General features: G+C 35.7%; 1 protein-coding gene across 1 annotated transcript in view; it reads left to right on the forward strand.

The window, feature by feature from the left end:
- Nucleotides 1-4602: 4602 nt before the first annotated feature.
- The window catches only part of LOC121414144 (moesin), a 29558-nt gene continuing 20135 nt past the window's right edge, over nt 4603-14025 (forward strand). Inside the window, exons 1-4 of the mRNA XM_041607214.1 lie at nt 4603-4712; nt 5333-5459; nt 8258-8341; nt 9645-9740. Coding sequence (XP_041463148.1) covers nt 5448-5459; nt 8258-8341; nt 9645-9740 — 192 coding nt within the window. The 5' untranslated portion in view covers nt 4603-4712; nt 5333-5447. The remainder of the gene's footprint in view (nt 4713-5332; nt 5460-8257; nt 8342-9644; nt 9741-14025) is intronic.

Here is a 14025-nt window from a genome sequence, read left to right on the forward strand (position 1 = left end):
TGAATGAGGTTATCGTGTCTGTCTGTCGATACGCAGTACGGGCGCTGGTGTACAAGGCCCATTTTCTTTGATGAAAAGTATATAGGGCCAACCAAATAAGCTATTTAAATCAATGATCCGTAACTTTGATTTCGTCCTGTTTTTTCGTGTTTATTGTTTTTATTCGGGCAGGACACCAGTTGACGCGTATACGACTGCAGGACCAAGGGGGAAGGTGGGGGGGGGGTCAGGGGCGCACGTACCCCATTTTCACTGGCGGATCCAGGGGGGCACAGCCGGCCCGTCCTTGGGAAGCAAAATTAAAATGTGTAATGTAAAAAATGTCATGAAAATAGAGGTGTGCCTCCTCAGTTTGAAAGTGAAGATCTTTTTTTTGCTTGTCAAATTTTCCCTCCGGAAAAATCCCCCCTCCCCTTTTGGAAAATCCTGGATCCCCTGCCCTTTTTTTAACCTCGTCGAAAAAAAGAAAAAAGGTAGAGGTTTGGGTCATCAATCTACTCTATCCTGTCGTATGTGTTTTCTATGAGATAAAATGACGTCAGCTTATGACCCTTATTGCGATGCCCTTGCAAGACACCTGTAACTCATATCGCATAACCAACCCGACTAAATTGACAGAAATGGTGTACATGTATTTGTATCTATATTGCATGAATTGAATTTATATTACCAGTCCATATTTTGATATGTACACGTTTGTTTATTTTGTTTTTGTTTGTTTAAGCAATGTTTGCTCACTGTTAAGTGGATCTGTTCTTCGATTGTTGTTTGTTTGTTTTTATATGTTCCTTGATTCATTATGTTTCATTTTATTTCAATTTTGTAGGGGGGTCCTGCTTATATATTTGTTCAAAGTACAATCATGAATTAACATATACTATAGCCCACTTGTGTTTTATCGGCAATTTTACATTACAAATTTTAATTGCGGCTCTCAAGGGGGGGGGCACGAGCCAGTGATCATTTCATTTTCAGGATTAACGAACCTTATTTCATTTTCGGACTAACGAGCCTTCGGAATAACGAACCTTATTTTGTTTTCGGACGAACGAACCTTCGAAATAACGAACCCTATGTTGTTTTAGGATTAACGATCCTTCGGAATAACGAACATTTGAAGATATGGGGCCTACCCATGAAGAGGATACAAAAATGCGAGCATGAAGCGTGAGATGAACATTTTATTTAGATTTTCAACACTATCATGAATTTCCTTTATGCATGACTCTCTGCTTCATACATTGTCTGAGAAAGTTGGCATATCTACTTCTGTTTTACGCCGAAATTAGGTTTGAATGTTTCAGAACAAAAATCAAATGAAAAAAAAAATTGATTAAAAAAAATCTAACGACTCGTGGTAATAGGACAATGGCAAGTGAGGGTAGATGAGTATTTGACTTGCATGTTATCGCAGAGGACGCTATTCAATCTAATTGTCTTTTGTTTGATTGATTTATGAGTACAAAGCATTTTTGAAAATAATTATTCAATATATGAAAAATTTGAGCCCTATATGCTTTAATTAAAATCTTCCATACATTGTTCTGAATGCATTGCTTTTAAAAAAAATAAGAAGGAAACGAAGAAGAAGAAGAAGAGAAGGAGGAGGAGGAAGTAGAAGAAGAGGAAGAGGCGGAGGAGGAGGAGGATGTAAAAGAAGAAGAAGGAGAAGAAGAAGAAAAAAAGGAGGAGGAGGAGGAGATGATAAAGAAAAAGAAGGAGGATGAGGAGGAGGAGAAAAATAAGAAGAAGGAAGAAGAGGAGGAGGAAGAAGAGGAGGAGGAAGGAGGAGGAGGGGGAGGAGAAGGAGAAGAAGAAAAATCCCATACAGGAAATTGTACATTTTTAAAGGACAAGTCCATCCCAACAAAAACTTGATTTGAATAAAAAGAGAAAAATTCAACAAGCATAATTTCATCAAAATCGGATGTAAAATAAGAAAGTTATGGCATTTTAAAGTTTCGCTTCATTTCACCAAACAGTTATATGCACATCTCGGTCGGTATGCAAATGAGGTACTGATGACATCACTTACTCACTTTTTCTTTTGTATTTTACTATATGAAATATTTTTGTTTTTTCGTCATTGTCATGTGAAAAATTCAACAAGCATAACACTGAAAATTTCATCAAAATCGGATGTAAAATAAGAAAGTTATGGCATTTTAAAGTTTCGCTTATTTTCAACAAAATATTTATATGAACGAGCCAGTTACATCCAAATGAGAGTGTTGATGACATCACTCACTCATTATTTCTTTTGTAATTTATTATATGAAATATGAAATATTTTTATTTTCTCGTCATTGTCATGTGAAATGAAGTTTCATTCCTCCCTGAACACGTGGAATTGCATCATTTTAACATTTTGTGCTTCAGGCAAGGAGGTTCTAATCGTCAAATTCGTAAAAATAAAAATATTGTATCAAACAATAAAAAAACAAAAGAAATAATGAGTGAGTGACATCATCGACTCTCTCATTTGGATGTAACTGGCTCGTTCATATAACTGTTTTGTTAAAAATAAGCGAAACTTTGAAATGTCATAACTTTCTTATTTTACATCCGATTTTGATGAAGTTTTCAGCATTGTGCTTGTCTGATTTCTCTCTATTGATTCAAATCAACATTTTTCTGTGGTGGAGACTTGGCCTTTAAGTTATGAACACAACGCATATCTAATTATCATTGCGTTTGCAAAGTGATGAAAATATCTAATTTAGGCCGACTGTACTAAAAAGGAAACATTTGTATTACAAATGTTTCCTTTTTAGTACAGTCGGTCTATATTAGATATTTCATTTTGTAATAATATTAAAGGAATGTTTGTTGGAATTCATGAAAAGAACACATATCTCCCTAATCAAATAATGCGAAGCGCGTAGCGCGAGCTGAGAGTTTTTGATATTTGATCATTTTTAAATCACAAATGATGCGTATCTCGTTGAAACAAATTAACTTTTAAAACTCGACTCGCGAACAGAATATTTTTTCATCAAATCATATTCATTTTAAAATATCTTTCGAGCAATATAAAACACAAAATTACATAAAAATATAATACAACAGTGTATGGATTAAACATACAGCATAATCAAAACACTGTTACATCTACAGCAAAATTATATTCCTCCATCAACTATCAAATGAAAGAATTTATTATTTTTAACATAAATACAATGGTCAACAGAACTCGTAGTAGATATGAAGCATTTAATGAAAGTGTTTTTCTGGATTTGTTTTGGATGATATAACATTTGGCGAACGAGATAAAGTGAGCTCCTATATTTCCTTATGTATATATACAATGTATAATTATAATGTAATGAAATGAAATATATATATATATTATTTAAAGTACATCCATAATGAAACCTCGAGTACTTGGATAATCCCAAAATATATGCTCTATGAGTTCGGCAGAGTTATAAATCGAAATGTCAGTATTTTAAGATACTTTTTTGTTTTGTTGATCCCAAGTACATTATAATTTGTGCATCATATTGAAAAAAGAATACTATGAGACCCATGTTTTTGTATTCTCTTGAGCAAATTACTATCTCACTCAAGCCAGTGCGAGCGCGAACTTATTTTTTTGTTTTCAATGACCTGGATTTGTTTTTCTTATTAATTTTGATCACCTCCCCTTATTTCATTCACTTTTCTTCCCTTTTCCCAGTATTTTTTCCCCTTTTCCCCCCTTTTGCGTCCCCCATAAGGGGGGGGGGGGGTCCAACTAATTGAGAGAAAATAAGATCGTCTTGCCTCGAATGGCCCACCCCTATTTTATGAAGAACAATTAAGTCAATAACATTAATGAATGTGCTTACAAAATTATTAGGCTCATAATGAGCCCGGGTGTCAAAAATTCAAAGGCATTTTTTTCTTCCTTTTTTTTTTCTTTATCTATTCAAATGGGTTCAAATCATATTTAATATGATTTGAGTTTTCAGCCGGGAGTAGCCTACAGGGGCCGCGGAACCGGGGGGCTGGGGGGGGGGCTTCAGCCTCCCCCCCCCCCCCATTTTTTTTCCAAAACCTGTACAAAAACGCAAAAATTACCATACAATTTATTGTGATTTTTAGCATGTTCAGCCCCCCACTTTGAAAACCGTTCCGCGGCCCCTGTACCTATACTAGTGCCTCAAATATATTTGCATGATAAGGGACAGAAGGGTTTAAATGTGTACCTTCTCTGCCTTTTATTTTCACCATCATGTTCCAACTGGGTCAGGTATATGATCCTGATGATCCGAAATCAAGACCTTGTCATCTCATCTCCCTCATGATTAGATGTAGACAGGAGATCTAAGCTAGATCTTGTCATCTCTCTAACGGGATCGAGATCTCGTTATCTCAAGCTTTCCCTAAGAGATGTAGACATGACGAGAAGATTATATGAACATCTGGGTGGCACTTTTAAATTTCAATCCCGGGTTTCAATAAATGTACTTTTACTTCATAATCTCATGAAATTACTACTGAAAACAATGGTCAAGTTTTAAATTGCAGGTACGAGCCATTGTCGTAACCCCCAATTGAGCGATATTTCCGCGAGGGGGTACGAGTATTGAAGAATTTGATTGACAGATAACGTCACCACACCCATTGACTGCCATTTTGAATGAAGTGGCAATACAAATCCCGGCCCGATATATTTTTCGGCCAGCTTCCGCACAGCTGAATGAATTAACCGGCACAGCTTGTCAACGGTAAGTACCTGTTGCATCTGTTCTTAAGATTAAAATTATTTATCTTCGGAATAGTGGCGTTTCAATGGAAAAGGAAATGATATGAAAACCTCGTTATGTTTTTGTTGGACTGACATATTATAGCTGCCGCAAGCTAAAACACGTTTTCTAACTCGAGTACCGCCCACCTTTCGGGCGGGTTTAAGCAATGGTGGCCGATGCAATCGAGGCCAGCAGCGGGGCGGCGATACCGTATGCCTATGCTCTCCACGCAAGCTTGCGGTTCTCGAGCTCGGGGACGAGAGTGTGTGTTCGTACGTAATTTGCGAAGCCATAGAATTTGAATTGGTTCCGCATATCCGTTCGTGAGAGCTCGATTGCAAGAATGAGATTGGATCAGCTTGCAGGTGGGTGTGTACATGTGTATGTTTGGATGAATCATACTGTATGGTATTCCTCATTTGACTCCACCTATTCCTAACACTAAAACAAGGTTTTGTCAATTTGAGATCTAAAAGAATCAAACTCTCTGCAGATTGGATTTGCTAATTATTTAAAAACTCCTAGTATTTATAAGATGAAGTTACCTAATTGAAAGAGTTCATGCTTGATATTTGTTGAAATTGCACTTGTCTTTGCAGGAGGGAAGAAGATTTGATTGAGCTGCTTACAATTGGAATAAAACACCTTAATTGAGAGAGTGAAAGCAGAGATAGTCATACTTATTCGCATAGTTGTCAGACAGAAGACACCAAAATGCCTCGTGGGGTGAGTATGATGATTTCAGCTGGTTGAAATTTTTTTTTTTTTACTCTTTTATGATAGTAGGAAATACATGCATGACATGAGAGCGACAGGCAATTTAACCCTCACGACAGCCCAAATCGCCCCTAAAATTCCCCACCGAAATGCATGCTTTGGGGCGACTATTCTTTCTAGAGTCGCCCCAAGATCTGTTCCAAACAATAATTAGATTGCTTTCCTACTACGTTTGATACATCGTGAGACAACTGGTTATTTCTTCTACTCAATCCTTCACCACGATGAACCTTTTCCTTCCACATCAATATTCAAGATTATTTAGAAAATCAGTTTTTGAACTGGCAATAATATTTGCTTTTACTGCACAATTACTTTTTACCCTTAAAAGTAACCCTTCAAATGAAAAAATAGCCCCAAAAATTAGGGACCGAGATTTTCCTGTCCTAGAAATTGCCTTTTCCGTTGAAAAAATCTGAAATTCTGCTTCAGATTGTCAGAAAATAGAAATTCTGTTTCCCCATAGACTTTGTGCACAAGAAAAAGTGATAATTCTGTTTGCATAAAGTCAATAGAAATTACCGGGCGGTATAGCGATACAATACTCACGCTAGGCAAACACAGCAAAAAGACACGAGACAAGTATAGTGAGTGATTGTATTACCGACCGGCCTTGTATTACCGAACGCGCGCATCATGTGCATCAGAAAATAATCAAACACGCTCAAACCTTTGCAACATCCTTTCAAAGGGCACTTGAATAGAAAAATGATCAAAAGCACAATTTCGAAGTCTTTATATCCTCAAAACAATAAAATATGGTCAAAATAGCTCATCAGTGACTTTGTTTTCCCAGCTTTTCCATAGAAAACACACGTTCGGTAATACGATACCTTTTTCAAGTGACCAAAATTTCACTTGCGAAGAGAGGTCCGATTGGAAGCTGATGTCGTAAAAATGAAAAATAATTTTGGCAAAATTTCTGCATATTTATATTTTGTAGGTATTTATGGTGAAAGTTTGGTGAATTTGATTGGAATATTGTGTTTGATATGATCAAATTCATGAAAAGTGTTCCGTAATACGATCCACTACCATACAATTGAACGGAAAATGGAATAGTCCAGATTAGAATAAAGTTACAAGGCAACATATGAATTCAGAAAAATTCATTCAAACCATAGAAAAATGCATCATCTGGAACTAAACCAGTATTTAGCATGACCCATCTGAATCTAGCCATGATCAAATTTATTGTGTAAGGACTGGTGTATGTAATCAAGCTAAGTATCAGTAAAGTAGTTTTTGTATAATTATACCATCAAGTAGATTAATGTTTTTACTCGTCAATGGATTTATTAAAGGTGTGATCTCCATGCTATGCAAAGTGAATAGTCCAGATTAGATGAAAGTTACAAGGTTATTGTGCACATTATGTCTTCATTTTTAAGAACGTAAAAGTCATCTTTCTTGTGAAGATATATTGCATAGTTCGCTTTTGGTACAATTATATAGCCTCTTCCATGCTTCTTTGTGGAGCAAGCCACCTCTTGAAGCTCTTTGGTAGTTCAATTACTGTACATTGTAATTCCATCAGTCACACCAACATTTTTCTTGGTACATGTAATTCCAAAGCTAGGACAAGGATGTTTAAGGGATCTGTTTATAGAGAGTTAGAGACTTCAATGTTTTGAGCATCTCATTGCCGAATGACCTCTCTAATGACCTCTCTAATGAATGGATTAATTGTAGCCCTATAATTTCAAGCACAATAGTTCTAATTTCAGTGTGTACATGTACATGAATGATTTTTTTCCAAATTCATAGAGACCTGAGATCTGCTCTGTGATTTCTCTCTTCAAAACTTGCCGTAAATCTTGACCTTTGCACTAATGCTGAAATCACAATTGTTATTGTTTGTTGTTTATTATAAATTGGCTATGCTGTTAATGATTTTAAATAATGAACCCTTTTTGAATACTTAATATGAATCATCTTGTTATAAGTCCTGTAAGTTACCATAATTGAAATATTTACAGTATGCTTCATATACATTGCTTACATTAGAAAAGGACACCTTGCACATGCACATTCATGCATCTTTGTATATTGCTCTTTAAAGCTTAATTAGAAGTTAAGTTAAATTACACTTTTGAATTACTAATTACATGTACCGGTAGTTACAATTAATCTAAACTATCATCATGATGAATTATGATGAAAGTCAACGATAGCTTGATGGATGGTGTGTGTAGTCCATCAGTGTGCTAATAGGAGACTTTGCTTCTGATCATCCTCCACCCTCACATGTTGCTAATTAACCACTAGTTTAGAGGGGGAAACAACATTACTTTTAAATTTTCTCTTTGATATGACTGTAATGCTCTCATACAAGATCATACATACTGATACTTATCAGCAGAGAAAATTAAAGGAATATATACCCAAAATTGTTGTGCAGATGTCACAACTCCACCTATTTACTGGCCCAATTCAAAACACATGGCCATCTTCCGGTTTATTATGTACATCATTATCATAGTCATTAAAGATTGCATCTGAACAGGGTTTTCTTTCTGCTTGAAAGTAAAAATGCCTACGTGTAGATAATACACTGTACAATTTACATTCTTAATAAACTTGACACCTACATGTACAGTAGTTTGCTCTGTCCCAGTACAAGCCTTATTTCAGGTTTGTTGTATACACCAGGGGCTGGTGTTTTTCTTTTAAGTCCACATTAAAAGCTAATTGATTTTGCTCGTTGGATTACATGTATGTCGTTTACATTCTATTTTCCATGACAGGTTGCAGTGCGTGTGACTACTATGGATGCAGAGCTGGAGTTTGCCATCCAGCCCAACACAACAGGCAAACAGCTCTTCGATCAAGTAAGAAACAGTTGAAAGGGTTAATTAACCCTCATCCTTTTCTGTAAAAAAAAAAAAGACCAAATTCAAATGTAGATGCATTGTTACATGTATGAGAAACCTGGGAACTTGTTCCATCCCCACCATTCCAAGATTGTCGATATATTTGGCTTACTTGTAGGCCCCTCCCCCCAGTTTATTTCCCTTCAACTCTCAAATGCCAAGTGAAGCCCATCTCATAGACCAATAATGCAAGTGTTATTTAAAAAATCCTTTGATAGTAAACTTTTAGTGAATTCTGCACTCCCACCTCCCTTTCCAAATTTCACTGGGAGTAAAAAGCTGCTTTTTGCTATATGTACGGTAATACTCCCCTCATTTGTTAAACTAATAATTCCAGCACCCCATCTTCTGCACTTTTGAATGCAAGTTTTATAAGGGAGTGTCCCAAACTGAACTTTGTATGCAATGTTTGGGTGTATCCCATATAGATAGGTCAGTCGTGTACAATTACCTATGGTTGTGACTCATTAGATACTGTTGGCTGTGGGGGAGGTGGTGTGTTGATAGAAACAGATGAAAACATAACCTGTGCTCCCCTGCATAGTCTTTTAACTTAAAAAATGTCAAAGTGAAATGCACTTAGCCATTCTGAGATTGTCTCTTTGGATTAATACTTTTATTTAAGATAGACTTTCAGATGTGTACAGTTAGACACTCAAACCTTTTAACATGGATCTTTTTATCTTTTATCTCGACAACTTTGTGATGTAATGGTACCTACAGCTACAGGTAGTACTTGGGTATATCTGTATCTATAAACATGCAGAGTAATAAAATTGAAATTTAATTTATTTCTGTACATTTTATGTGATAGTACAAATGCATTTCGTAACATAAACTGTTGGAAAACAAATTTCATTAAACCCTGAAAACAATGTAATTTTGCAGCGGGGGGGGGGGGGGGGGGGGGGGGGAGATGACAGTACTCATGAAACTGTTTATATATTTGATTTTAGTAATGAATTGACCCCCCCCCCCTCACAGAACATCCCATTCTTGACCATCTAGAAACTTGTTGAAAATCAAAAAGATTTTTTTTTAGAATCAAATACAAGGTACCGTATTGTACTATTGTTACAGAGATAAGTGAGATATCACATGTCATGTGTGAACTGGCACTTTTAGTAATTCCTTAACTCTTTGAAACATCTCCATTCGACCCCCTATCTTGCAGTACTTTTTTGGTTTATGTTTATATTGAAGTGTGTATGGTTAAAATATTTTTATTTGATGATTTTATTGATATTTCTTATCATGATAGGTTGTGAAAACAATAGGTCTGAGGGAGATCTGGTTCTTTGGTTTGCAGTACATTGATTCAAAAGGACTTGTAACATGGCTAAAACTCAACAAAAAGGTAGGCATCATGATGTCACTTTTTTTCCCCACAGAATTAATTTCGGGGATGATTATGACAATTGTTTTCATGTTATTTTCTTTAATTCAAGATTTACATATTACACCAGTGATACGTATTATTATTATTATATAAATGTTAATAAAGAACTATTACCTTTTATTAGCTTGTCTAATTGGAAGGTAGGGGAGAAAACTAATTATTATGATTGGTGAATTTTATGGTACGAATGTGCAAGATTGCAACGTCAGCGCCCAAAGGGTATAATGCAACTACTCTGCACTCATGCAGATGAATATGTTGAATATTTTCCGAGTCTTAATTGGAGACTCAAGCTATGCCCTGGGATGTCAATTACAAGACATTTTGTAGGAGACTGCAAAATTCTACTATTCTGCAATACTACAAATGTATTCACGATGATGAGGACGGCATGCAATATATGCTCTACTCTCATTTAATGTATGAAAGTTTGACCTTTAAGCCCCTGTTGTATTGCAGTATTTGCTATATACACAAAGATGCCCACAGTTTTCACACAATTATTTTGTACTGTTTTAAAGTTCTGTAGTTTTCATGAAGAGTAATACTCCCATTCTAAAAGAATACTCATTCCAAAAGTGCCCCTCAAAAGTAAAAAAAGTTCATCAGACACATTTTCTCAATATTGCATGAAAACATGAAAACGGTTTTACTATTTAAAAAAGTTTTTTTCCCCATCCTTCTATATGTAAATACTGTGATTTTCTTCTTGAGATTCGCATTCGTGAATATACAATGCATGTTCATGTATGTTAATTCTAAACTTGAGAACCCTCTCACTCTAAAAACGTTCTTCCTGTTATGAAAGGTAATGTGATACTTTTGGTCAATGGTTATAGAATTCAGCCATTTTCACCAAACAAAATGTAGCAATTTTCACTAGTAAAAATGTCTTCTAATCTTAAATTACAATTCCTATTGGTAGTATAAGCTCTGGTCAATCCAAGAATTTGGGTATACATTCACGATTTGTTTCTTGTATGAATTGGAGAACGATAATTGTGTTTTCTCTGGAATTGTCTATGCCCATGAATAAGTCTCAAGAAAAACATCTCCCTTGACACAAACAAAGTTCTGTACATGTGTTCTCGCTATAATTGTGAACTTGTTTGACCTGAAGAGCTTAGAAAAACAAGAGGATAAAAGTGATTTTCCAGTGAATTTTGATACATGGAAGTCTATTAAACTTCGCAATATAATTTTGATTTCAAGACTCCATCTCTAACAATATAAATTCAGTGATGTATTATTCATTTATATGTTTATTTATTTGTTTGTTTATTTATTTATCTATTTATTAAATTTATTTGATGTTTATAGTTCAAATATGGGTGTGGTAGTGTCTCTTGACTTTACATGTAGACTAATTATAGTACACATTTTGAAGCTACTGTATTAAGAACATTCAAGTGTTAGCACAAATGTTCAGAAGTTTCTTGTGAATTTATGGATAATGTAAATTACATGTAGATATCATCTCTAGGTTAGGTCTTATACCCTTTTTACACAGGATTTTCTTAGCCCCGGACTATCGCTAACCCCATACTATCCTTAACCCCGTACTATTTTTTTTCCTTTTCACACATGCCAAATTTTTATTGCTAACCCCGGATAAGGAATGCTTGCTTTTCACACACGAAACACGCTAACCGCGGACTAGTAGTAGCTCATGAATATAGTACTTCACTCGAACCCTTTTTAAAATTTCCTTAAACCCATACTATTAAACTTAGCCCACTTTCGTTTTACACTAGCGATATTAACCCAGTACAATCGCTCTTAGCACCGCAATTGCTGGGATAACCCTGCTTTTTTGCAGGGCCAAATAATCCCTTACTAAAGGTGGGGTTAGCCCACTTTGCAAAAATGCTGTGTAAAAAGAAAGTGGGCTAAGCTTAACCCCGTACTATAGGTGGGGCTAAATGGCAATTTAGCCCCACCTATAGTACATGGTTAAGGAAATTTTAGCGTGTGTAAAAAGGGCATTAAAGTGGGTGCTTCGTATTTTAAGCTTGTTCATGAGTTAAAAATGACTGGTGACCCTGGAGTTAGCTAAACATGACTTCCCAATGCAAATGAATTTGCACCAAAGAATTTGTTCTAATCATGTGAAAAGTCATGCTTTTTACCTTTATGAACAACTACATGTACATGTACATGCAGGCACTAGGGTTCGGTTCTAGGAACTTGATAAGGAAGATCTGGTCCAGGCTTTTTATCAAAACTGTTACTCACATGCTATCAATATCATCATGTACATGTAGTATAAAGCTACTAGCTATTGATGTGTTGATATATGCAATTATGTGTGCATGTTTGATGGCTTATCAAACCTTATCCACGATCAGCTTCTTCTCTATTTACTGACTGGACTATAGCACAAAGGTTTCAAACCCCTCCCAAAGGGCTCATTTACATTGGGCAAAAGTTAACATTTAATACACTGGAAGCTGGTTTTGTAAAGGTTAGTTTGAATACTGCATTAAAGGTAAAGGTCACCTTCAACTGCAAGTGACTTTGAAAATATAGAGATAATTACATCAGTCAGATGTAAAATAAACTTTAAATTAACACTTAATTTCACTTTAATACAATGTACTCGTATATACTTGTGTATGTGTACACACATCTAGGCCAGTATAAAGCAGATCTATGAGTGAGTACATGGTATTAGTACACTCACTGTTTTGTATTTATGAATTTTTTTTATATAGATTTTGCGATAAGGAAGTATGTGATTGATTACATTACCTATATCTTTGTACAGCTATTGCAATTCTGTTTTCACCGAGAAATCATACCGGCCTTTTACTTGGTGTTTCGTAAATTGGTTCGTACATTATGAATGACTTTAAATAGTATGATTGGCGACCCTTTTTTATGCTACAATGTACATGTAATTGATGTAAATGTCCGAGAAATGATATATCCCTCTGGAAGGCCTAAAAAAATGTTATGTTGCCCCATCTGAGTGTGACCTACATGTACGGATCGCTCGACTGGCAATTTTTTTTTCCAGATCCAAAATATATTAAAGAATACAATGTTTTTGTAAGAAAATATCCGATTTGGGCAAAGAATTTGCTCAAATTTATATGACTTTAAAAGGCTCTGTTTATATGTATTTTGACTGCTTTAATGAGTTGTCTCATGCACAATTTCACTTTTGCAACACAGGAAGGTACAGTATACATATTGACCCGCCTGTCTTATATTGGGCTTATGAGGGCAGCATAGCAATTACCACCTCCATGTACGTGTAAGAACATGCTCCAGTTGTTCGTTCAGTTGTGTGTACCGGTAACTTGACAAAAACATTTTATTTTAATGAAACGCCCACCAACTGTATCAGTTGTATGACCAGCTGGCTCGATGTAAAAAAAAAGTAGCAATACAGTATGCTTTACAGTTATTTCATTATTCTCATCAGACCTCTTGATCTTTCATCTTGCAACTTAAACTTTTCAATAAAAATGTTACCTTCCAATAATATTTTTTATTCTGTGCAGTGTGAATGCCACTGATATCCTTTTGAACCCATTATTATGTGTACATGTTCATAAAGTGAGCTTTATATACTTGCAGATTTTACTATTCAATTTTGCATTCAGCGTAGAGAAAAGTCATTAACCTATTAAACCAGACCGGGCTTTTTTTTTTTTTAGTTAAAACCCCGGGTGGGGGGTTAATCAGCCCCGCCTTGAGATCTTGGTCGCTGATTGCGCGAACGGTGTGAAAATTGGCATGATAAAAGTGTGGGATGTAATATACAAGTTGATTTTTTTCTCTGGCGCATCGTTTAAAAGAAAATGTTTATAGAAATAAGGCCATGTCACAAGTCGCCCACATGGAAAGTATCTTACATGTACATGTAGTTGCCCGCAGTAGCACACGCAAGTCTGATTTGCACTCAGAAATGCTTTGAACATGCTCCAAACTTTTTTGCGGGTGAATTGTGGGCAATTACCCACAACTCACCCACAAGTCTTGTATGGAACGATGTGACAGCCTTTATTATACATGTATGTACTTAAACCACAAAAAATGGCCTTTTCCGTTTCAGAAAATCTCAAATTCCGTTTCAGCATGTCAGAAAACGGAAATTCCGTTTCCCCATACACTTTGTACACACGGAAAAGTGACAATTCCGTTTACACATTGAATAGCAAAATCACAGCGCATACACTCGCACTGGCCAAAATTTGTATCTGCTACTGGACCAACAACACAATAAAATCCGTTC

Source organism: Lytechinus variegatus, chromosome 4 (assembly GCF_018143015.1).
Source record: "Lytechinus variegatus isolate NC3 chromosome 4, Lvar_3.0, whole genome shotgun sequence".
NCBI classification, from domain to species: domain Eukaryota; kingdom Metazoa; phylum Echinodermata; class Echinoidea; order Temnopleuroida; family Toxopneustidae; genus Lytechinus; species Lytechinus variegatus.